Below are 24,525 nucleotides of genomic sequence, written 5' to 3'. Positions count from 1 at the left end.
TCTGCTTACGGGAGGGAGAAGGCTCTGAATCTGCGCCTCTGCCAGGCCTCTGCGGCATCTATGCTCTGAGGTCTTCTCTTCCTTGTCACTCTTCAGGGCATGCAGTTATCCCCGCCCTACCTCACTAGAGCCTAGGGAGCCACTCCCCCTTCCCGTCAAGCTCGATTCCTCCCTCTGCAGACATCTTACCAGCTGTGTTAGAGGAAGGGATGTGAGACTTTCCTGACCCCACACTGAGGAACTCTCAGGCTCCCAAGCATCAGGTAATAATAGCAGCACAGCTGTCTGTTGTTGAGGGCTGTGTGCCAGGTAGAGTGTGAAGGACTCACTTTGATCATTTCATTCACTCCTTGCAGCAACTCTCTCAAATGGGTACTGTTATTATCACCTCCTTATGACAGATGAGGAAACTGAGGCTCAGAGAAGGGAAGTAAACTTGTCCCAAATGACGGAGCCAGGGAGGGGAGGAGTTGGACATGAATCCAGACAGTCCGGCTGCAGCGCCTTCTCTGAACTCTTCCGCCAGCCTCCGGTGCTCACATTGTCATCCGATTCTTTCCCTTTGTGTCCTCTCCTTTTGGTCACTTTAGAGCCATCCAACTCGATTCAGTAACTTCTAAGAGAAAGGGTTGCACAAAAGCCCAAGCCAGCACCTGGGGAGAGGTATGTGGCAAAGACGTTCTGAAGAGAAAGATGATGATGGTGATCTGATCACATTGTTGCCCTGGTACCCGATGCTCATTTGGGAAACCCTCACAAAGCATGCAGCCTTGCCTCTGAGAGCACATTCTTCAGTTTTCATATTGGTTATTGGGGTTTCCAACCACTGGATCAGAAGGTCCTCTTGCCTGTTTATTTTGTTTCAGGATGCATCAAAGAGGAGGTGGATAGTGCTGGTCCGGAGTAAGGGCTTCCCTGGAGGCTCAGAGGGTAAAGCATCTGCCTGCAATGCAGGAGACCTGGTTTGATCCCTGGGTCGGGAAGATCCCCTGGAGAAGAAAATGGCAACCCACTCCAGTATTCTTGCCTGGAAAATTCTGTGGATGGAGGAGCCTGGTGGGCTACAGTCCATGGGATTGCAAAGAGTCAGACATGGCTGAGCAACTTCACTGGTTCACTGGATGGATAGAGAGTAGAGGACACTTCCTCTGCTCAAGCAATAGTCTTAACCTTTCTCTTTTCCCTTCCTCTTGAAACAACTACAATTGAAACCTCCATAATAAAAAAGGTGGCAACTCCTACATGCAAGATGATTTTAGGTGCTACTCAAGATGTATAATCATGATACATGGACATGACATTACATCACATTATATGACACAATTCCCTTTGAAAATTCCTCCTTTTCTATCATTAGAAAGGTGGTCAGCTTCTTCAGTCATCAGGGAACTCCAAAATAAAACCATAATCAGATACAATTATCTGAACGGATACATTGAGAAATGATGGAAAATGTCAAGTGTTGGTAAGGGTGGGGAGAAAGTGGAACCCTCATGAAACTGTTGATAGGAAGTTAGAGTCATACATTTATTTGGCAGGACTTTCTGGCTAGATCTCCTAGAGCTGAGCATTGGTACACTTCATGATCCAGAAATTGCACATCCAGGTAGGGAGGCCACAAAGATGTGTGCCTAACAGGAGAAGGGATGAACAAGTACATGTAAGATTATGGACAAATCACATGAGTGTAGGGCTGAGCAGGGGAAGTCAGAGACAAAAGGACTATATGTTGTATGTTTTCATTTATATGAACTGTAAAAATGGGCAAAACTCATCCACGCTAGTAGAGGTCAGGATAATGGGTTTCCCTTGGTGGGGCCGTAACCACTAGAAGGCAGCAGGCAGGGGTCTTCTGCGTGCTGTCAATGCCCTTCATCTGGTTATATGGGATTCCTCAAACCTTCCTCAAGTTTATGATACCTGTACTTTTTTGCATGTATGTTACATTTTAATAAAATGTTTTTAAAAATATTCCTCTCCTTCCGATGACTTAATGGAGAAAAATTTCAGCTTGGGTCAGGCTTGCCTTTACTGCTGCTCTTTAGACTCGGCTCATCTTTTGTTAACCAGAGGCTGCAGTAAGCAAGAGGTATGCAACTTGAACTGAGTAACATTGTTTTGTTGGCATTGTGTCTATTTTTATGGTTGCTATCTATATATGGCCATCCATCAATACTGCTTTTCCATTTATGGTAGTGATACAAAGTTGCATTAAAAACAGCTTTAAGTAAAAAGGAAAAAAAAAGGGGGATTGACTTTCATTAAGAAAATATTATGTAAATAATAGTACAGGTGGTACTTAGTTACGGTAAACCTTGTGAGGGTGGGGTTTGTGAAGCACTTTTCAAATGGAAAAAAGGCAGGGATTAGGGGGAGGGGAGTAAACCAGTTGCAGCCTGTCCCCATCTCTCAGGGAGTCCTTACTGCCTCATCCTTAGCACAGACAGGCTCTCAGGACAGGCCTAAGGACATCACAGAGGAACTCATGAGAAATGGAAAGGTAGATATGCTCTAGGGGGCTAGGAGCTGAGTACCTGGGTTCACTCAGGATTTATTCACTCTGTGCGTAGCAGGCGCCGTTCCAGGCCCTGGGACTGCAGTGGTGAACAAAACGGGGGAGTCCCAGGCCAGCTAGTAACCTGCGTGGGGTCTTGGTCAAGCCCTTGCTCCTCTTCCTGAGACTTCAGTCCACTGAGGATGTTCTGTGATTGAAGCCTCAGCAGAAGCTGGTCTTTCTGGAGTAGGACTGTGGACTTCAGGGTGGTTAGGAAAGGACTTCAAAAAGATGGGGCTGCTGGTAGCGAGTGAATGTGCATACACAGAGAGGAGGATTACCCTTAATCAGGGAACAAAGGGAACCGGTGGAGGATCTTCAGACTCATCAGAAAGAAAACTTTTGCTGAGCACTTGGCATGTGTCAAATTAGCCTTACATTGCCCGCTCATCTCCACGGTTCTCGGCTAAGAGAGCAAGAACTTTAAAGGAGATGGAAGAAGAATGCGTCTCAAAAGATAAGTGAGGAGCTGAATGAATGAATTAATGTCTCTCCTATCCTCTCAACAGCATCATGACTGAGCCTTACCTTTCATCTCTAGCTACTGGTCACTGCAATGGCAACTGATTATCAAGGCCCTGAGAGGAGTATTTCCAGAAACCACACTTTTCATTCAGTCAGTACATTTACTGAGTGCCTACAAAGTGCCAGGCACGATATTTTAGACCTGTTTCCTGTCCAATCTGGCAGCTACTTGCCACATATGGCTAGAAAGTATTGAATTTTGGCTAGTTCAAATTGAAATGTGCTATAAGCATAAAACTGGCACTTCCCAGGTGGCTTAGTGGTAATGAATCTGCCTGCAATGCAAGAGATGTGGATTCGATCCCTCAACCCGAGAAGATCCCCTAGAGAAGGGAATGGCAATCCATTCAAGTATTCTTGCCTGGGAAATCCCACGGACAGGGGAGCCTGGCAGGCTGCAGTCCTCGTAGCTGTAGCCCAAGTATACAGTCTTGGGTTGCCAAGAGTCGGACACAATTGAGCACACACAGACACATAAGCATAAGATACACCTCAGGGTTTGAGGATTTAGTATGAAAAAAGAAGTGTTAAATCTCTAATAATTTTTAATATAGACTACACCTTGAAATGATATTTTGAAGAAACTAATAAAGTATATACTAAAATGGGTTTCATCTATTTCTTTTTACTATATTTTAACATGACTACTAGAAAATTGAAAATTGCACATGTGGTTCACGTTTGTGGTTTACAATAGATTTTTATTGGACAGCATCATGCCAGAGTGTGTCTACTCTGAAGATGCTCAGACTCTAATGGTTGAGACCAATAGAAACAAATGCTACAAGGTTGGCACAGGACGCCAGGGCACACCAAAGAGTGACCAGCAGCTTCCCATGCCTGTCTCTTCTGAGTTCCATCAGATCTGCACTGTGATTTCCAGAAGTCCAGCTCTGTCTCTTTCACTCCTCTGCCCAAACACGGATGCTGCACCTCCCTGCCCATTATATGAAGCCAAACCTCCACCCAAGCCAACTGGATTTCCTGCCAGTCCTCCCCCTGCCTCCAAGCCTTCCTTTCTCCATCCTTGCTTTCCTATTTCCAGGTCCTTGCTTTAGCTGGTCCCACTGCTCAAGATGCCCTTGCTATGCCTGTATGTCCCCTGGTAGAATTCCAAGCTTCAATTTAAATTCTGATCCACCCCTGCAATCCCCATCACCTTGCCATTTAAACATTTCTCCTCCTCAAAGCCTCTGACAACCAGTTATTTGTTCATCTCACCAAACTCACCCCCATAACATTGTTGGTTCCTTAAGATCAAGCACTTGCCTTCCTGGGGCATGGTGCTAACTTTCAAGGCCAGGTGGGTGGCATGGAGGTATTGAGAAATTAGACCCAGGCTGGAGGCAGTTCAATGGTCCTATCCCTACCAAGAGAATCTGACAAGAATCTTTGTTAGGGTCACAAGAGATGTGTGATAATTAAAGTGGGGTCCAGTCTGGAATTTCTGAGTTGGGGACAGCTTGGATGGATGAATCAGTAAATCAAGCTGAAAGATGAAGGGAGGCCATTGTTCACCTGCATTTATTCGAGTGAGCTCTAAATGACCTTACCGCAGGGCATTCTCCCACACCTAGAAAACTGATCTGACCTAAGACCCCTGAAGCAAGGTGTTCTGTCCTGCGGCAAATGCCTCCAGACCTGGAGTGGGTGCGGTGGGGCAGGTACCCAAGGGATTCTTTGCGGAGGGAGGGGGTGTGGAGCCGAGTAAGCCCGGAAGAGGGGAGATTCCTTAGTGTCCAGAAATTGCATTTCAGGTACTTACACGTTACCAGATGCCTGCAGGGTTGGGAAATTGCAATGGTCCCTAAGAGGGGCAGTTCGGGGGGGTAGGCTGATCTAGAGGACGTGAACAGACTCCTGACTCCTAAGTCACTGTCCCAAGCAGCACGTCAGCAGTGGGGGAAACCTCGAGGATGGAGGGAACTGCTGGGAGTAGACCGAAATCTACTTGAAGGTCATGCCTGACGTCCTCTGCATTCCCTCCAGCAGTGAGCCCAGCGCCGGCCACATGGGAAGCGCACAAAGTCCTTCCGAATTAAACTGAAAACAGGAGACAAAAGCACCCACTCCTGCCCACTCCCGCATCGATCTTAACCCAAACCCCCAAGTTATTCTTTTTCCTGGAGTCAGGGAGCCCGGGGTGGAAGTGCGTGAAGGGACGGAGGCCAGAGGGTATAGAGGACCCACGTTGCCTGTGAGGAGGTGGGGATGGGCGAGTGGGCGTGCGCGCACGCAGAGGCCCGCGCGCGGGAGTGTCGGGGGGAAGGGGGTGGTCTCCAAAAGGAGGAGGGGAGAAGGCAAGGGGGCGGGGAGAAGCAGGGCCCTTTAGGACCCGGCTGCGGCGGCGGGGGTGGAGAAAGAAGCGGAGGAGGCGGCTCCCGCGCTCGCAGGGCCGTGCCACCTGCCCGCTCGCTCGCCGCCGTCGCGCTCACCGCCGCCAACATGCAGCCGAGACTGGGCGGCCCCGCGCTGCTGCTGCTGCCGCCGCTGCTGCTGCTGCTGCTGCTGGGCGCGGGCGGCGGCGACTGCGGGGCGCGCGCCGAGGTGCTGTTCCGCTGCCCGCCCTGCACGCCCGAGAGCCTGGCCGCCTGCAAGCCCCCGCCCGGCGCCGCGGCCGGGCCGGCCGGCGACGCCCGCGTGCCCTGCGAGCTGGTCCGCGAGCCGGGCTGCGGCTGCTGCTCCGTGTGCGCCCGGCTGGAGGGCGAGCGGTGCGGCGTGTACACCCCGCGCTGCGGCCAGGGGCTGCGCTGCTATCCCAACCCGGGCTCCGAGCTGCCCCTGAGGGCGCTGGTCCACGGCGAGGGCACTTGCGAGAAGCACGGCGATGCCGAGTACAGCGCCAGCCCCGAGCAGGTTGCAGGTAACGCGGGGCTGGGACAACTAGTTGGGAGAAACTTAGTGGGCAGGGGGGAGCCCGGCTAGCGGCCCTTCTGGAGGGAAGGAGTGTGCGGCGGGACCTCAGAGACCGTTTTAACGGATGAAGAGCAGGGTCCTGGGCCGGCTCTGGGTGGGGGTTGGGGGGTTGTTGGGAGGGCGGCAGACCCGAAAGTCAGGTCCGGGGAGAGGGACTGGAGTTGGAGATCCCCGGCTGCTAATTCAGTGGGGAATAATACGGAGAGAGAAGGCATCCCTATTACCAGAGGCTTTCCTGATGGAAGGTACTCGACTTATGTTTTGGAGGGGGGATTTGCCCGGGAGGAGGGTGCTGGTCAGATCGGTGGGGGTAGGAGCTTGAGGCTTATATGGGGCACCACTTGAGCTGGTGGTCGCCGGCCGAAGGTTCCCGGAGAGGTCCTGGTGGAGGACGCTGCCCAGGGTGGGGGTGGGGGATGCGGGGGCGGAGGCTGGCGGGTACCGGTGACACCAGGGACCTCTAGTGAGAAGGGGGCGCATTGAGGTCCCTTCCTTCTGGGATTGTGAGGTGAGAAGAAAAGACTTGTGCATACTTTTTGTAGGGTGGGCTGCTTAGGAGTTTAATAAAAAAACGGAACGCTGCTATTTTACAGAGGACGAAGAAGGCGCTCGCTTTTGTGTTGGGTGGAATGATAAAAGAGGAGCATTTGGGAGGCGAAAAGGAGACCCCAATCGTTGAGTCACTGAAACTCAAGCCAGGTCGCCGGCTGCATGCAGTCTGGGGCGCGAGCAGTCTTGCCGCTCATTTTAGCATCTGGGCCCCCGGGCGTCCGGGCGGGAGGATGCCCCAGCCGGGACGCAACTACCCTTACCGGAGCGAGGTGTCGCCCCCCGCCGTCCCATCCTAATTGACGGAGCTCTTCCTGTCCCATAGAATGGGGACTCCGAGATCCTTTGTAAGGAGCTCTAGGCCCCCGCCCCCCGCCCACAAGTTTTTGTGTTTTTTTTTTTTTTTTTGGACACAACCAGACTATATCTCACATGTTTTTTTGTTATTGTTGTTGCGTGATATATATATATATATATATTTTTTTTAATTACAAAAGCCTCCTGCTTCAGTGGTCTGGAGGAAGCTGTAATTATTTTCTTTCCTCTTGGAGACAGTGGTGAAATGTGTTCACTGCCTGCTGCCCTTGTTTAAAAAGCAAGCGAGTCTGACCAAGTTTCTCAAACTTAAGAGACATTTACAAAAAGAAAAGGAAGGAAAGAAAAAGGGAAAAATTCTTGCTCCCTTCTTAGCTTCTGTGGTCTTGACCCCCTCCCCCCTGCGCACCCCCCACCCCGTTCCTTCAGCCTGCTGTTATTTTTTGCCTGTTCTCCTTGAGAAGACAAGTAGGGGTCAGAGTTGAAATCTTTTTTCGGTCGCATTTTGACCTTGAGTGCACAGCAAGTTAGGGCTTCCTCCAGAGGAACCCCTCGGTCCCTTTCTTCTGGCTGGGGCTTGCCTCCCTCCCCAGCCTGCCTGGAGGTTAACCCTTGCCTGCAGCTTCTCTTAGAAAGCGCTGATGCCAGGGAAAAGACTCTGCGAAGTCCTTTCACCGCGGGCGCCCATCCCCCAGCCTTGCGTCCGCGGCCCTCCTCCATCGCCCGCTAGCACCCCGTGGTCCACCGGGAGGTACTGTGGTTTTCTGAACTGAACTCTGACAAACTAAACATCTCCCCCAGCAGGGTGAACTTTTGTTCAAAAGGCCTCCAAGTTCATAGAATCCTTTGGATTTTGACTGTTGTAACCAAGTGCCGTTGTACACGTCCTCCCTAAACGTTTTAGTATTTTTTTTCCGTTCTTCTTCTTACTTTCTGCCTGAAAAACCAACTCTCCTGCCTCCCAACCCCCGAGGCAGGTTAGGGTTCTTCGGAAGGGACCAGATGCGGGGAATTCTCCCATGCACTCCTCCCTGCAGTCGTCAGGGGAACTCGGGGACAATGGATTGAGTTCACGGGAAGAATGTCACAGGATTTTCTGCCTGGTTGTGGGACTCCTTTCCGCCAGCTAGCCCCAGCTGCCTCCTCTGCCTGCTCCCAGTGGCCAGACAGCCGCCTTCCGCATTTTTCTCTTGTGCTGCACATTGGGAAGAGGGGACACAAGGGTTGGGGGGGCGGGGAATGTGGGGTGGAAGCTGAGTGGGTGCCCTGGAAAGAAGTGCCAAAAGCAGGGTGTCTGCAGTGTGAGGAGGGCTGGGGGGAAGGGGACACTGCTGGGAGAAGCCTGGGCTTGCAGGGGTAGGGGGGAGGCTGGGTGGGCTGGGGGTGCAGGGAAGAGAGAGGGGGAGTTTGGAGGCTCCTGTGAGGAGAGGGTCCTGGGCTGGGGCAGGAATTGGGATGCTGAGTGAAGAATGCGGAGGTCCGAGTTGGGTGGGGTGGCCCAGATGAGACCTTAGCACTGAACGCCACTGCCTCCACTCCATCACCCATCTCTTCTCCCCCACTCTGAAGAATAACGCCCCCCACCATCCCAGCCTGCCTTCCTCTGTGAGCAGGTTGCTTTTTGAGAATTTTAAACACACCCTTATTTCGAGGCAGCAAACCCCAGCAGTTCCGGCTTTGCTGTTAGCTCTTTTGTCTTTGTTCCCAGGACTCAGGGGCTGTGCTGCTGGCTTCCTGGGGATGGCTGGGATGCTGGGGGTGGGGCTGGGCACATCAGCGGGTGCTGAGCTTGCATCCCATGGGGGTGATGGGCTGGGACCAATTGGTTTCAAAGAAACCCAGAAGTCACACGGAGGCGAGGCGGGGGGCTGGTGCGGAGGTTGGGGGGGGGTGGAGTAGGTGGGCCTGGAAGAAAAATATCAGGGGGACCCTGAGACCTGCCTGAAGTCTGGACCTGAGAAATGTGTGGGTGTGTTCGGTAGCGGAGTGTGCAGAAGTGCCTAGAAATGTTAAGGAAAGAAAAGGAAGCAGGCCTGGGCCGGTCCGGGCCCTTTCAGAATTCAGGTCCTCGGCCGGGCCGGACTGGCTCCCTCCAGCATCTCCCCAGCCTCCTTCCCCGCCGCGTACAATGCCGGGGATTATGCCGAAGGGCGGAGCCGCCCAAGTGGCCGTCTGGCCCGCTGCACTTATAAAGGTGCTATAGAAATGTGCAGTCATTCAAAGTCCCAGGGCAGGCGGGCCGGCGGGCCGGCGGGCGGGCCAGGGGAGGCTTTGCATCTGCAGTTGCTGGGGCAGCATAAAGGGGGGCAGAGGCGAGGGCTGATTTACAGTGGTTCAGTGCAGCTTCAAAGAAGGGGGAGAAAAGCAACGGGACTTCTGGCTCAGAGCACTGCTTTGCATCTTGTCTTGCATAAATTTGCATACTGAGTTCAAACTTGTAAAATAGTCTCGGGGAATGAGTGGGACCCACTGTCACTGATTGCTAGCATCACTACCTTCCGGCCCCCCCCACCCCCACCCCCTTCTGGACAGAACACCCAGAACTAGCTCTGCTAAGCTGCTCTGCCTGAGTATGTTGGAAGGAAAGATGGGGGACTAGAAGGCTGCTGCTCCTGGGTTCTTCTGGGGAGACCGGAGACTTATAGTTCCTGGACTACAGGATCAAGCTGGGTGTGGCTCTGGGCGCTATGGCCTTGGAGGCAGGGCTCCTCTGGAGGGTGTGATTCCCCAGGTTCTGAACCAGCCTGGCAGAGGCAGGCTGTGTTGGGAGTCTTTGCCTGCAGGCTCCCTGCTCACCTTCCACTCCTGCCTAGAGTTCACTGAGCTTGTTTCCTTTGTGCAGAAATAATGACCTATGATTGGATAGCATCACTGACTCAGTGGACGTGAGTTTGAGCAAATTCTGGGAGATGGCGAAGGACAGGGAAGCCTGGCGTGCTGCGGTCCATGGGGTTGTAAAGAATTGGGTATGACTGAGTGACTAAACAAAAACAATGACCCCATCTATTCCTTTGATGGGGTATTCGAGTGAGCTTTGAGGGAAAAAAAAAGTCCTATATAACAGTGTCAGAGAACTTAGAGAAACAAAACCAGAGGTAAGGAGCCTCTGAATTAGGATAGGTGGTGAAGTCTAGGGGGAAAGAACTTGTCTGTTGTGGACATTAGTGTCTTCCTATGCAGTGGAAGACTTACAGTTGGATCTTTCCAACCACTGATTGGATCATTGAGTTTCCTGGCAGGCACAGGGAAAAGGGAGGTGTAGATTTTCTCAGTGTTAGCTTACCTTAGCACTCAGCTTTAAAATAAGTTTTCATGCACATAGTTTCTTTGGGGGAAATTATTCCTATAGAAATGCCTGCAGGGTAGCTGTTACTCAGCTAGAGTCATCAGCTGTTAGACACTGAGGGTGACTTTGAGAGCATCTCTGTTCTCTAGCCCATTGATGAGGTTAGCTTCTCAGATTAGCTATTCACTGCCATAGAATATGGGACACACAATTGCTAGTTTTGATACGAGCAAGTTCCAAAAATTCTTGGTTTAATGAAATGCAGGATTGTGGGGGGCTGGGGGGGTGGAGGGGGAGTGGTGGTGGTAGTGGGCAGGAGGGGAGGGCAAGGCAGGGCAGGAAGTGCTAAAGGGAATGAGGGAGAAGCAGAAAATGAACAGGCTTGGGCCCACGTTTGGTTTTGTTGTTGGTCCTCCTCACATACTACAAAACTACCGGAAAAAAAAAAAAGTTTGGTCATCATTATTATTGTTTTTAAGGAGACTGCATATCCAGGGACTGCATTTAGTTTTGGTCTTTCTCCTCTCTGTCCACCTCTGCTTTCTCCAGCCTGTGAACTGTTCTCTTCTCCCGTGCTTCTCCTCCTGTGGCTCTAGAACACCTTGCTGGATGCTGAGCAGGAGAACATAGCTTGAAAAAAAATGACGTGGGAAATAGATTGGCTCAGCCATCCTCAGAGATCCAGAAGTAGATGGAGACCACATAGATAATTGGGGATTGGCATGTTTGAACCAAACCTGATTCTTAAATGAGAAGGGCGGTTAGCTGGCGGTGCAGGAACTGGGCTTGGCTGGGGGTAGAGGGGGGAAGCCTTATCCTCCCAGGGGGTTCCTGCTCGGGCTGCTTCTGCCACCGCCAAGACACAGTGAGGTTATACTTCTAATGCCCCAGGACGCTGGTGGTGTGGTTGGCAGATGTTCAGAGCCCCTCTGCTTCTCCTTGCAATCTCTGGCTAGTTCACTGAGATGGCAGGCAGCCTCCCATCTGTCTCCGTCCTGGTTGCAACCAACTTCTTTGCCTGCTTCATCTCCTGTCTTAACAGCAACCCTGTGAGGGAGGCCTTTTACCTCCATTTCACAGGTGTGGACTCGGAGGCTCAGTGGAGGGGCCACCTTAGCAGGTAAGTAGTGAGGTGAGAAACTAAGCTGGCTTCCTTTCTTCTGAACCCCTCTGCCTCCATGGCCAAGCAGGGGAGTGGGGGCCTTTGGCAGCAAAGGCCTGTGACCCCATCAACCAGGTTTGTTCCTAGACACCTGCCACATGCAGGTGATGCTTGGGCCACTGTCAGTAATTTGCATTCCCTCAGCTCTTTTGAGGGGCACAACTTGAGCTTGGGGATTTCAGAAATGGAAGTGGCCTGCGTGCAGCAGCCAGGAGTCACAGAAGGATCCCAGCAAAGGCCTCTGGAGAGGAGCTGGTGGGCAGGGGATGATGGTGGAAGCAGCCTGGCCTTGGCTAGAGGATTGACCTGCATTCCGATGCAAGCCTGTCTCTGAGAACCTGAGTGATGCGAGTCTTGTCCTTTGATGAAATGAGGATGATTGTATTTCTCAAATGGGGTGTGTGTGAGGTCAGCTGTGATAATGCAGAATGCCTGGCACATAGTAGGTTCTCCTGGCTGCCTTAATCTTGGCAAGCAACGTCTCCTCTCTGATGCTTAGTCAGCCAGCCTTTAAAACAGAGGCCAAACTGGCTGTGTCAGACAGGCCACTTGTCTCTGCAGGTTGTACCCGGCGTTGCGGGGCCTCATCCTGGTATGAAATGGCTTTGGTTCAAACCCCAGTTTTCTACCACATACTTGCCACCCAAGGCAAGAGATATATTTTCTCTGAGCCTCCGTTTCCTTATCTGTAAAGGAGGAATTGACAGCATCAACCGCGTAGAGGAATTGATAGCATCAACTGCGTAGGATTAGGTCTGCATGTGTGTATATAAGTGTGTAAAGATAAAATACATATAAAGCCTAAGCACTTGGGTGTAGTTTCTTTTTGGAATGATTCACTTGATTTCCACCTTTCTGTCTATACACTGGAAGCATCCACATCGGATACACTTTTGCAGACTGTAGTGGGGCTGTTTGGAGAAAAGGTAATGAAACTGTGCTTTCCATGTGGCATAAACCCAGTTGACAGTAAACAGATGACTGAGGTCCAAGACTTACATGTTTCATGGATGAGTTAGTGAAAATCGCTCAGTCGTGTCCAGCTGTTTCCAACCCCAGGGACTATACAGTCCATGGAATTCTCCAGGCCAGAATACTAGGGTGGGTAGCCTTTCCCTTCTCCAGGGGATCTTCCCAAGCCAGGGATTGAACCCAGGTCTCCTGCATTGCACGCGGATTCTTTACCAACTGAGCTATCAGGGAGGCCCATGGATGAATTAAGCGTGCTCTTTAGGGCTTGTGCACTACAGTCTGGGGCTGACCCTTCATCCTCTGGCAGCTTCACTCTTGTGGTTGTTCAGTTGCTCAGTTGTGTCCAACTCTCTGAGACTCCATGGACTATAGCACGCCAGGCTTCCCTGTCCTTCACCATCTCCTGGAGTTTGCTCAAACTCATGTCTCTTGAGTGGGTGATGCCATCCCACCATCTCATTCTCCGTTGTTCCCTTCTCCTCCTGCCTTCATTCTTGGCCAGCATCAGGGTCTTTTCTAATGAGACTGTAGTGCTCAGAATGTGGGTAGAGGGGCTGTGGAGGCATAGGGGGCCCCAGAGTTTGACCCTGGACACTTGGTGCTGCTCAGAAAAGGGATGGGTATAGTCGGACATTATTAAGAACTTAGCCCAGTTCCCAGAAGCAGAGTCCTGCCTTCATCTGCCAGCCGAACTCTAGGACCCAGCCCTCCAGTTGCTGGCGTTCAGAGGACTGGGGAGTCCTTGAGGCTACGTTTCGGGGCTGGGCAGCACTGTTCTCCACGAATGGCCTCCACAGGACACCTGCCAGGACCCAGCTTCAGCAGACGAGGATCAGAAGCGGCGTGTGCTAACATGCTTGGTACATAGGGTGTGTGCAGGATGAGCCGTTGTGTTGTCCACGCAGCCATTGAAGACTCCATGGCGCCATTTCCCCGCTCCAGGAACATGGGTTTTCAGAGCCCATGTCTGAGCCTCGGGTGCCAGAACATTGAACATGATCCTGGCAAAGAAACCGGATGTTCTGTCCAAAAAAGTGATGTTTCCTTACTCCGCTGTCTCCAGCATTGACCTCACTCCTGAGTGGAGTGGGGACTGAAGGGTTCTCAGTAAATGTGGGGGCGTGTTTTCTGGGCGCTGGGGTTCTTCCTAATGTCCGATTCCACTGTGGTCCCGGAAAACCCTCTGAATGGCCTGAGTGGCTAGTGACACGACACAGCGATTCAGTGTCAAGCCTCGGATGGAGCTGAGACCCCAGGAAGCCAAGAAAGCTGGGTGCTTGAGTCTTCAGGGCTCAACAGGTACTTGTGGTGAAACCCACGCCAGTAGGAACAAAGCACAGCATTTCTCTCAGGGAATCTGGGGTGGAGGCTCTTCTTAGACATCTTGGTGTTGGTGGTGGGGGAGGGGAGGAGAGGATAAGCTCTCCTTACAGATGGGGTGGTAGGTCTAGGGAAGTGAAATGTGTTGGCTTTCAGATTCCAGAGTAACTGCCCCCTCCCTCACCCTCACCCCCACTGTGAATAGAGTGGATGGGCCATAGGAAATTTTTTTTTCGCCTACTGGAAAATGGACCATCTCTGTCTGCCCCTCCCCCACTTGGCTCCTGAGCCCTCCCCTCCCCTCCCCCTCCTGGGCCACTCCTGTTCCTTAACAAAGCCAGGGAAGATCTGGGCTGGCTCAGCTCCTGAGTGTCAGTCAGGACGCAGAGGGAGACCTTGCTCAGAAAGCCGGCTCCCCCGGAAAGAAATACAGAGTCGACTGTAGTCAAGAATTGTTTCCTTCCCCCCGTCCCCCCTTTTTTTTTGCAGGGAGGAGGGGGGCATTTGGCAGCCCTTGGGGCCCCTTCTGGCTGCCAGCCCCATGTCTCTTCCTGGCTGTAGGGAGGCAGGGCAGGAGTGAAGGTTGGGGAGAAAGGGGGGCAGGGGCTGGCAGACCTCCAGCTGCCAGGCTGGGGAATTGGCCCACAGGCTCTGCTTAAGTTGGCCCCGAGCGGAGCCTGGGGAGGCTTCTAATTAGTGAATGGGGTATAGGTGTGTCAGCCTGTGTTCATTCAAGGAATTGAGCTCTGGGAGCGAGGAAGCCCTTCGAGGAGGGGCACTGAGCCCAGGAAGAGAGGGGGGCGGGGAGCGGGGGAAGGCTCAGGGGTTCCCTCCTGATAGGGGTTGGGGAGATCGGTGCTTTCTAGTGGGAGTAATCCAAGTTGTAGGACTGCAGAGAGCGAAGGGTCTACCTCACAGGGTAAATGGCAAAATAATCATAATTGCTTTTTTTTCTAGACTTTGTTCACTGCCACCTAAATGCCAGTAGGGTTCCCCCCACCGCCCCCCCCCAACTGTTTTAGCCTCAGGATTCTCCCCACTTGACGGGTGAAGAAATCAAGGCTGCATTCAGGTTCAAAGCCAAGGAAAGTACAGACCAGGATGGAGTCTGGGGCTCCAGCTTCTCATTCCAGAGCTCCATCCCATCAGACTCACACATGCAGAGAAGCAGTGAATTATATACTGCTGCTCGGAAAAGCTCCTTTTCCCTGGGAGGTAGTAATTAAGGCATAACTTCTCAAAAATGTTCTTTATGCACCTCCCCAGGGAGTTTCTTTTAGGTCTATTGTCTTGGCTTCTGGATAGAGGTGCCAAGATGCCTGTGGATGGAGAACTTACTTTCTAAAGCGCCTGAGGCCATGATAAACCGAAAATGGCAATTCCCCTGGGCCCTGCCCTTGCGTTTGCCTGATAGCACTGGGTGGTTTCTATGGCAACAATGGCAAGAGGTGTGTCAGGCAAGATAAAGGAAGGTGGGGAGGGATGTGTGCATGTCTGTTAGTTGGTTGCCATTCCCTTCTCCAGGGGATCTTCTCCACCAAGGGATGGAACCTGGCTCTCCTGCATTGCTTGCAGGCACATTTGTTACCATCTGAGCCAAGTGTTCTTTAGGAGGGACTGGTTTACTGGATCCTAAATGTTTTTGAGGTTGGGTAGGGGGCCACTTATGACTGATGGCTTCCTTCTCTGGGAAGACAAGAGAGGATCCTTTGGAGGTGGGAAGGGACAAAGTGATAGGGAACAGAAAGGAAGCCCTGAGGTTACATGGTCTCTGTCAAGCCCTGAGGTTACATGGTCCCTTGCCAATGAGCGAGGGCCATTCTGGTTGGTTAAGAGCTGTGGAGGTAAACCTCCTGGGCTCTGGTTTTGGCTCTGCCGTTGCTATCTGATTTTGTGCCATTGGCCCCACATCCTGTGAGAGAAGACAAATTATCAATCTCATGTGATTGCTTGATGATAAAACAAAGTTCTATGCACAAACTACTGAGCACAGGTTGGAAACTCAGAAGAAGCACTTGAGAATCTCAGGGAAGTGTTTCTGCTTCTGAAAGGAGGGAAGGGCACAAACTTTAAAAGAATGACATAACCCGAGGACATGACATAAACTGATTATAATCAAATAAGTCCAAGATGGTGGATGAGTTGGCTTCTATTAGACCTTGAGCCTCAGCATATCTTAATACATCAGCATGCTAAATGACACACCCAACAGTGCCATGATAGTTCTGAGGCCGATCATCAAAGGCCAAAAAGTGGGCAGTGGTCCAATTCCTGGAAAATCCCCATCCTTTCCCCAAAATAGTTGGAATAATCCTCCCACTCATTGAAAGAAAGTGAAAGTTGCTCAGTCTGACTTTTTGTGACCCCCACGGGCTGTAGCCTCCCAGGCTCCTCTGTCCATGGAATTCTCCAGGCAAGAATGCTGAAGTAGCCATTCCCTTCTCCAGGGGATCTTCCCAACCCAGGGATTGAACCCAGGTCTCCCCCATTGCAGGGGGATTCTTTACCGTCTGAGCCACCAGGGAAGCCCAGCCCCTGAAATTACCAGGCCATAAAAACTAAGCATGCCGTATTTCAAGGCCACTCTTGCCTTCTGAGATGGACCACACTCTGTGGAGTATGTTTCTCTCTAAATAAACCTGCTTCTTACCTATCACTTTGTCTCTCACTGAATTCTTTCTGTGATGAGACATCAAGAACCTGAGCTTCATCAAGTCCTGAGACCAGGTGTGTGATCTCAAGTTGAAAGTCCGTGGGTTCAAGTCCCGGCCTGTGGGTTCAGGTCTCAGTCTGAGTTGCACAGTTAACTTCCACAGGGTGTGGCTCACCCGGACCGCCGCCCTTTGCTTTGGAAAGTCCAGAATGGAGTCAGTTGTGGGCGATGTTCCAGAGGGCAGTCGCAGCCTCTGGTGCCATTGTTATGGTGTGTGTTTCTACCAGGGCACCTTCATTCCCCAGAAGGGAGGGTTCTTACCTGAGGCCCTGCTGGTTATCTCTGGTTCCTTTGTTGCCTCTAAACCAAGAGAGCGTAACCTAGAAAGACAACTGATGTGCTACAGGATTATATCAGACAAAATTAGTGAACTTTTAGTTGAAGGAAGAGAAAGCATGGTGACCTATTTAAAGACACTTATTTATATTCAAGACGCTTCTTGTGCTGGTTTGAGAGTGTGGCCGGCAATCCTGGACATCTCTGCAGGTTTTGAGTTTCTTTTTGCATCCCGTGGGTTCAGTTTGTCAGGCCTGGGGTATCTGGGAGTGGCCTGGGGATGGAGAAGAGGTGTCAGAAGGGGAGGGTGGGAGGAGAGAAGTGGGTGGAAGCCAGTGTTTGTGGCTCCCTGGGAGGTGATCTGTGTGGTGGCATCAGAGCTGAGTGTAGGGACAGCTGTTTGAATGTGGGTCTCAGTTGAGGGAAGTGACTTCTCTCTCCAGCTCATGCTTTACTTTGCTCACTGCCTTTCTCTTCTAACCACTCTCGCTACTCTGGGGCTTAGATGGTGAGGGAGAGACCAGAAAGGTGAGAAGAAGAAGTAATATAATAGGATGCTCTAGGCCAGAGTGGTGGGATGTGTTTCAGACAGTCCGTTTTCCTAACGTTTAAACACTGATTAAACACGTGTACAAGCTATGAGACTGACTCTGCAGATACAGTCATACCACCTATATAGCACATGCTTTCTGAAATTGTTTATGGTGGAGTATAGCTGGTTAACAATGTTGTGTTAGTTTCAGGTGGACCGCCAAGTGATTCAGTTATACATATGTGTGTGCATGCTCAGTCGCTTCAGTCATGTGTGACTCTTTGCTACCCTATGGACTGGATCCCGCCAGGCTCCTGTGTCCATGGGATTCTCCAGGCAAGATTACTGGAGTGGGTTGCCATTCCCTCCAGGCGATCTTCCCAACCCAGGGACTGAGCCCATGTCTCCTGCATTGCAGGCAGATTCTTTACCGCCAAACCACCAGGGAAGCCCTGCTTATACATATATATGTATCTGTTCTTTTTCAAGTTCTTTTCCCATTTAGGTTACTATAGAGTATTGTGGGCTATAGTCCATGGGGTCACAAGAGTCGGACACGACTTAGCGACTAAACCACCACCCCCACCAGAGTATTGAGAAGAGTTCCCTGTGCTATACAGTAGGTGCTTGTTGATTATCTATTTTTAAATATAGCAGTGTGTACATGTCAGTCCCAAACTCCCAATCTATCCCTCCCCAACAACACTTGCTTTTTGATTCCTAAAGGGGAGCAAGACAGGCATTTGAAAAAGTTGATTATTATCCAAGAGGAAATCAAGTCAGTAGAGATGTATTTAAATGTCATACAAGTGGCTCTTTTAGCCTTTTGACCAAGGCTCTTGAGAAAATCTTTCGTGAAATAATGGGGCTCTTTTCTGGTGGATGAAGTCTCAGAAGGAAGGGTATCTCCAGTCTTACGAAAGAAAGGACAACCTTTTTCTTCCAAAAAATTGAGCGCACAATATGTCTTCCTTCCTGCTCCCTTTTCACGATAAGTACTTTTTTTTTTTTTTTTTTTAGACAAAAAAGGCTCTATGGAAGCCAGGTCCAAGTTTTTGTCTTCAAGAAGCTCCCTCCTTTGGGGGAGGAAGGAAAAGCATGGACCCATGGCTTTGTGCCAGTACGCTCAGGCTCCGGGGCTGTGCAGGAAGCTGAGTCCAATTACAAGGGTGCTTGGCCCAGGAATGCGCGTCATCCACTGAGTCAAGTTTCTGTTGGATACTTGGAGGGCATTGTCCTTCCTCCTGAATGATGATGTGTAACTTCATGACAGAAGATGTGTAATTTTTTTCCGCCTGCAGTTTGTTGCTGGTTTTCATTCTTCCCGTGAAACTGTTGGGTGGCTTCTAAGCTGGATCTCTCCCGTTTCAGGTTAAGGCTGCTACCTCTCTGCTTCTTAAGAAGCCAGAACAGTCATCTCCCTTCACTGGGCGTGAGTGGCCCTTGAGTGGCGATTCCTGCATCTTCCCCTCCTTGACCCTGTGGCCCTCTTCTGCTCTCTTCAAGCCTTTCCTGATTCATTTCCCAGTTCTTCATGCTGCAGAGACCTCGCCAGGAGCCCGGCGTCAGTCTCGCCCCTGCTGGCACCAGGTAGCTCTGGTGACACTGCCCTCTGAGAGTGTAGGTGAAGTTGGCCACGCCACTGGTGCTGTCCTCTTTCAGCCATTGGAGTTCACGGAGCACCTTGTAATTACTGATGCCCCTGCCTGACAAGGAGGGTGAGGAGTGGATGGAGTGAGTTTCTTTTAAAAGAAAACTTTAAAAATTCAGAGAAGTACTAAAAACGACATAATAATGCCAGTCTACCACCCATAGCTGGGAATGGTTGATATTTGTTGGGATATTTACTTCAAGTCTTTTCTTTTTTTTAAAAAGCTTCCCCTCTCTACCAGCCACCCCCGTTCTCTGTCCCTGCTCTCTAGACAACCACTTAGCGTTATTCACTGCGTCTCTTCCTTAACTAAACAGATTTGCTAGTTGGATGACCAACGTTTCAGAGTTGTTCTCTGAGAATAAACGGGAAAACGTACATAAAAGGTTTCTTTCGGCAACTTTTCCTCCCATCCACGTTAGGTTTTTGAGATCTACCCATGTTGATAGACACAGGTCAGAGCTATTCTTTTTAACTGCTCTGATTATTTCATTGTATTACTTTATTGATTTATCTATCCATTCATCTGTTGAAAGGCTTTTGGATCCAGTTGCTAAATAGTTTTTCACAAGTACATTGATGCTGTAATGAAAGTTTTTGTGCACAAATCAGAGAGAAGCAGAATTACTGGGTCAGGCACATTCTTCTCTTTCCTATTAGCCTCTGGTCCAGGTTTGCTCCAAAGCACATTCTCTGCTCACCTGGGCCTTCAGCAGGTGGGTCCCCTGGCCAGGTTCTCAGATGACTTGCGTTGAACCAGATGAGAAACGCTTGGGACCCCCGGAAAAGAGGGAAAGCTGGTAGGGCTGTTGACACTCTTGATATCAATTTCTCTGGCTCTTCAAGGACAGCCTGGCTTGCAGAGCCCCAGAGGACCGTGTTGAATTTCAGCGTGTTTTTGTTTTCTCAAACTGTCTGCCTCCGCCCTGACCCTCCCCAGGCCTTGGCGATTCCAGGAATGACCCTGGTGTTTATGAAGCAGCCCTTTGGAGATCGCAGAGGCAGAGAGGCCCTGTGCTGTGTTTCTGCTCACTCAGGTTGGCGGGGAGGGGGTGAGATGAGAGCTGCTCTAGAAACCTCCATGGTGCCTGGCCAAGGACGGCCCCTCTGTGTGCATCCAAGTGTAGACACGTGTCTGTTTACGAACCCGCCTGCCAGCAGGTGCAAAGAACTTATGAGTCTTTGTCTTTGCAAGGTGTACACGTGAAGCCGTATCTCTTGAGCAGAAGTCTTTTCTCCCACCACCAAGAAGTTCTTCAGGAGACCGAGGCAGGAATGGGGCCCTGGACTAGAACGGGGTTATTAAAAGTATAGAGTCTCTGACGCCCACCCAGGTCTTGCTGTCTCCCGACTGCAGCCATGAAATTAAAAGACGCTTACTCCTTGGAGGAAAAGTTATGACCAACCTAGATAGTATATTCAAAAGCAGAGATATTACTTTGCCGACTAAGGTCCGTCTAGTCAAGGCTGTAGTTTTTCCTGTGGTCATGTGGATGTGAGAGTTGGACTGTGAAGAAGGCTGAGCGCCAAAGAATTGATGTTTTTGAACTGTGGTGTTGGAGAAGACTCTTGAGAGTCCCTTGGACTGCAAGGAGATCCAACCAGTCCATTCTGAAGGAGATCAACCCTGGGGATTTCTTTGGAAGGACTGATGCTAAAGCTGAAACTCCAGTACTTTGGCCACCTCATGCGAAGAGTTGACTCATTGGAAAAGACTCTGATGCTGGGAGGGATTGGGGGCAGGAGGAGAAGGGGACGACAGAGGATGAGATGGCTGGATGGCATCACGGACTCGATGGACGTGAGTCTGAGTGAACTCCAGGAGTTGGTGATGGACAGGGAGGCCTGGCGTGCTGCGATTCATGGGGTCGCAGAGTCGGACATGACTGAACGCCTGAGCTGAGCTGAGCTGAAGCTCTGGGGCTGGAGTGTTGCTGTTTAGTTGCCATGTCTGACTCTTTTGTGACTCCATGGGCTGTCGCCCGCCAAGCTCCTCTGTCCATGGGATTTTCCAGACAATAATGCTGGAGTGGGCTGCCATCTCTTTCCCTAGGGAGTCTTCCTGACCCAGGGATTGGACCTGTGTGTCCTGTGTTGGCAGGCAGGTTCTTCACCACTGAGCCCCCGGGGGACCCCTGAGGCTGGAGTGTAGGGCTCCGGTTTTCCACAAGCTCTTCAGATGCTATCTGATGAACAGCTATGATTAGGAACCATTCGCCTGGTCTCACTCCCTGAATTTACAGCTGAGCACACAGGGGCCTGCACATCTGAGACACCCAGCTGGCATCAGCCAGAATCCCAGGCCTGGAGGTCATGTCAGGATTAGAACCTGGGGACTTTAACTTCCCAGCCAGCACTGCCCTTCCCACCACACTGGAACCGGTTAGCCAAGGCTTTGAGCCCAAGAGCCCTTGTTCCAAAGGAAATCCTAAAAGGGCTCAGAAAGGCTTGGCAGGTGGTTGCCCTCTGTCCTCCTGTTGTCCACGGTCGCTGTCTCCGGTAGTGGTTCCTTCCCAGCCTGAGGATGGGACTGGGTGCTCCCTGGCCATCCCCCTCCACAGACTTCACCCAGCTCCATAGCCCTTAGCTGGGTGGCGGGTCCTGGTAGCTGTGGGGGTGCAGGGCCACAGTCCTCAGGTGAGAAAGGGCAGTACCTGCACCAGTATGATGTGACCACCTGGGTCGAGTTCAGCACGGTTCTCTGGGGCTCTGTGAGCCAGGCTGTCCTCGAAGAGCCAGAGAAATTGATATCAAATGGTCAACAGCCCTGCTAGCTTTCCCTCCCTTCTGTGAGTCTAGAACATCAGAAAAGGCTGCTTATTTGCAGCCATTTCCTTACGTAGAGGGTGGTCAGAAACCTCTTTTGTTTGCAACTTGCTTTGTTTGCAAACCATGCAGAGGAGCTACTGGTCTGGTGGCAGCTGACAGATGTCAGATTGCTTAGCGGTCGCCCTTGTGGGGAGCAGGGGCTCAGAGTGGGAGAAAGAACGGGAAGGGTGTTTGCATTGAATCTGGGTATGAGCAGGGGGTAGATGGCCTGATCAGGAGTCATTAACTGAGCTGGAATGTCGCCACTGCTGACATCCATGCATGCGTGCACTACTCAGGATTCCCATGTGAGAGGTCACTGTTGCCAGCCGCCCGTGACCATCTAAAAAAAAGTAGAGGATGACATGTGATGTCTCTCACCCAGAGAGACTGTGGACCTCAGGTTTAACTTGAGCCGAAGACTAACAAATAGGCCCCCTTTGTACCCTGTGTGTGTGTTAGTTGCTCAGTTGTGTCTGACTCTTATGTGACCCCATGAACTGTATGTAGCCCGCCAGGCTCCTCTGTCCATGGGATTCTCCAGGCAAGAATACTAGAGTGGGTTGCCATGTCCTTCTCGAGGGGATCTTCCCCACTCAGGGATTGAACCCAGGTCTTCTGCATTGACGATAGATTCTTTACCATCTGAGCCACCAGGGAAGCCCCTTTCTACCCCACTCATTTCTAACTTCTGCCCCCAGCTCCCCCACCTCCCAGCGTGGCTTGAATTACCCACCCCAGCCTCTGGGCGGCATGTGTTGCTGAACACAGTGGCCACAGGCTAGACGTGTCTGGTGAGCACAGTCAGCCATACAAAGGGAGGGACTGGCTTCAGATTCTCACCAACAAACGCGGAAAGCTTGTTGGCAAGTTTACCTGGGAGCATCCACGGCAGGCATGAGACTCTTGTGTTTCCTCTCTCCCTTTCTGCCTTCTTTCTTCCCCTCATCCTCCCATCCTTCCTTCCCTTAGTTTCTGTAAGCAGAGTTAAAGTAATTTCGGCAAATCCACCCTTGCCCAAGGATTTCATCAGATGGCAGAGAGCCTTGATGTTTGCAACGTAATATATACATTATCAACAGAATCGCTTCAGAAGAAATATTTGAATAGATGGATTTGCACAAGACTCTTTTCGCTAGTCCCCACCCCACCCCCACCCCCAATTCCATGCATTTGGCCATTCTGCAGACCAGATATCACCCACCATTCCCCTCTGCCTGACAAATGCACCTTTCATTGACTCATTCCGGAACCAGATGATGCGCATATTTCTTCCAAGGCCTGGTTGCCCACGCTGGGAGTCTACTAATGCTGTAGACTGTTTTAAGTAGCAGCCTTCACTTTTGTTGTTGTTAAGTTGCTAAATTATATCTGACTCTGTGACCCCATGGACTGCAGCACACCAGGCTCCTCTGTCCTCCACCGTCTCCCAGAGTCTGCTCAAATTCACATCCATTGAGCCGGTGATGCCATCTAACCATCTCATACTCTGCCACCCTGTTCTTTTGCCTTCAGTCTTTCCCAACATTAGAGTCTTTTCCAGTGAGTCGACTCTTCACATCAAGTGGCCAAAGTATTGGAGCTTCAGCGTCAGCCTTCACTTGAGTATAATGATTATTCTTTTTTTTTTTTTTTCCAGCCTTGAGAAATTAGAGCTCAGAAAGGTTAAAGGGTTTGGCCCAAATCACAGGTGACCTGTCAGTGGCAAAGCCAGAACTGGAATTCAGGGCTCTTGACTCCTGCCCATTCGAGTTTGTGAATGAATTGTGTGCAGCCATGGATATTAGTGGAGAAGTTATCTGGGAGGGAGGAGAAAGATTGTAGTTAGTATTTAGTTTTTTGCCCAACATATATGTCAAGGTTAAGTGCATTTTGGGGAAAATCAACAAAGAGCCATGTGACTTCTGTACCCAGCGGAATGGAACCCGGGAAGGAGCCAACATTCCCCTGGCCTGTTACTTGCAGTGTAGTCTTAAAGGGCCTGGGGATGCTAGTACCTGTTGAAGGAAGTGAGTTCACCGAGAGAGTGAGTGATGGATTTAGGGTTGGGTTAGATCATCTCTATGGTGCCCTCAGCCCTCAGATTTCCAAATAACTGTGTGACAGAAGGTTGGAAAATGGCTAGGATTTCTTTAGAATCAAAAAGGAGATGTATTGACCTATGATGAAGATGTGTGATGGTTTCTGGAAAAGGTCTTCTTTTCTCATCTGTCCTGCATAAGCAGGAAGGGGTAAGGGGTTGCTGTTAGAGTCTTAAGGCTTGTTTTCCTCAGAGTGTACTAAGATTTTTTTCTAAATCAGAAATTGTTGTTCAGTCTCGAAGTCATGTCCAACTCTTTGTGAGCTCATGGACTGCAGCATGTTAGGCTTGCCTGTCCTTCACTATTTCCTGCAGTTTGCTCAAACTCATGTCCATTGAGTTGATGATGACATCCAACCATCTTGTCCTCTATTGCCCCCTTCCCCTTCTGCTCTCAATCTTTCCCGGCATCAAGGTCTTTTCCAATGAGCTGGTTCTTCACATCAGGTGGCCAAAGTATTGGAGCTTTAGTTTCAACATCAGTCCTTCCAATGAATATTCAGGGTTGATTTCCTTTAAGATTGATTGATTTAATCTCCTTGCTGTCCAAGGGACTCTCAGGAGTCTTCTCCAACATCACAGTTCAAAAGCATCAATTCTTCAGCACCCAGCCGCTTTTTGGGTCGGACTCTCACATCTATACGTGACTACTGGAAAAACCATAGCTTTGACTATACAGACATGATGTCTCTGCTTTTTAATACGCTGTCTAGGTTTGTCATAGCGTTTCTTCCAAAAAGGAGCAAGCGTCTTTTAATTGCATGGCTGCAGTCACTGTCCACAGTGATTCTGGAGCCCAAGAAAATCAAATCTGCCAACTGTCAAATGGAGCAGAAGTCAGAGCATCCCAGTATGAGAAAGTAACA

General features: G+C 50.6%; 1 protein-coding gene across 1 annotated transcript in view; it reads left to right on the top strand.

Moving 5' to 3' along the window:
* The window catches only part of IGFBP2 (insulin like growth factor binding protein 2), a 29,204-nt gene continuing 10,198 nt past the window's right edge, over nucleotides 5,520-24,525 (top strand). Inside the window, 1 exon segment of the mRNA NM_001314299.1 lies at nucleotides 5,520-5,942. Coding sequence (NP_001301228.1) covers nucleotides 5,525-5,942 — 418 coding nt within the window. The 5' untranslated portion in view covers nucleotides 5,520-5,524.

Source organism: Capra hircus, chromosome 2, assembly GCF_001704415.2.
Source record: "Capra hircus breed San Clemente chromosome 2, ASM170441v1, whole genome shotgun sequence".
Taxonomy (NCBI): Eukaryota; Metazoa; Chordata; class Mammalia; order Artiodactyla; family Bovidae; genus Capra; species Capra hircus.
Note: the sequence above shows the minus strand (reverse complement) of the source record. Positions and strands in the feature narration are given on the sequence as shown.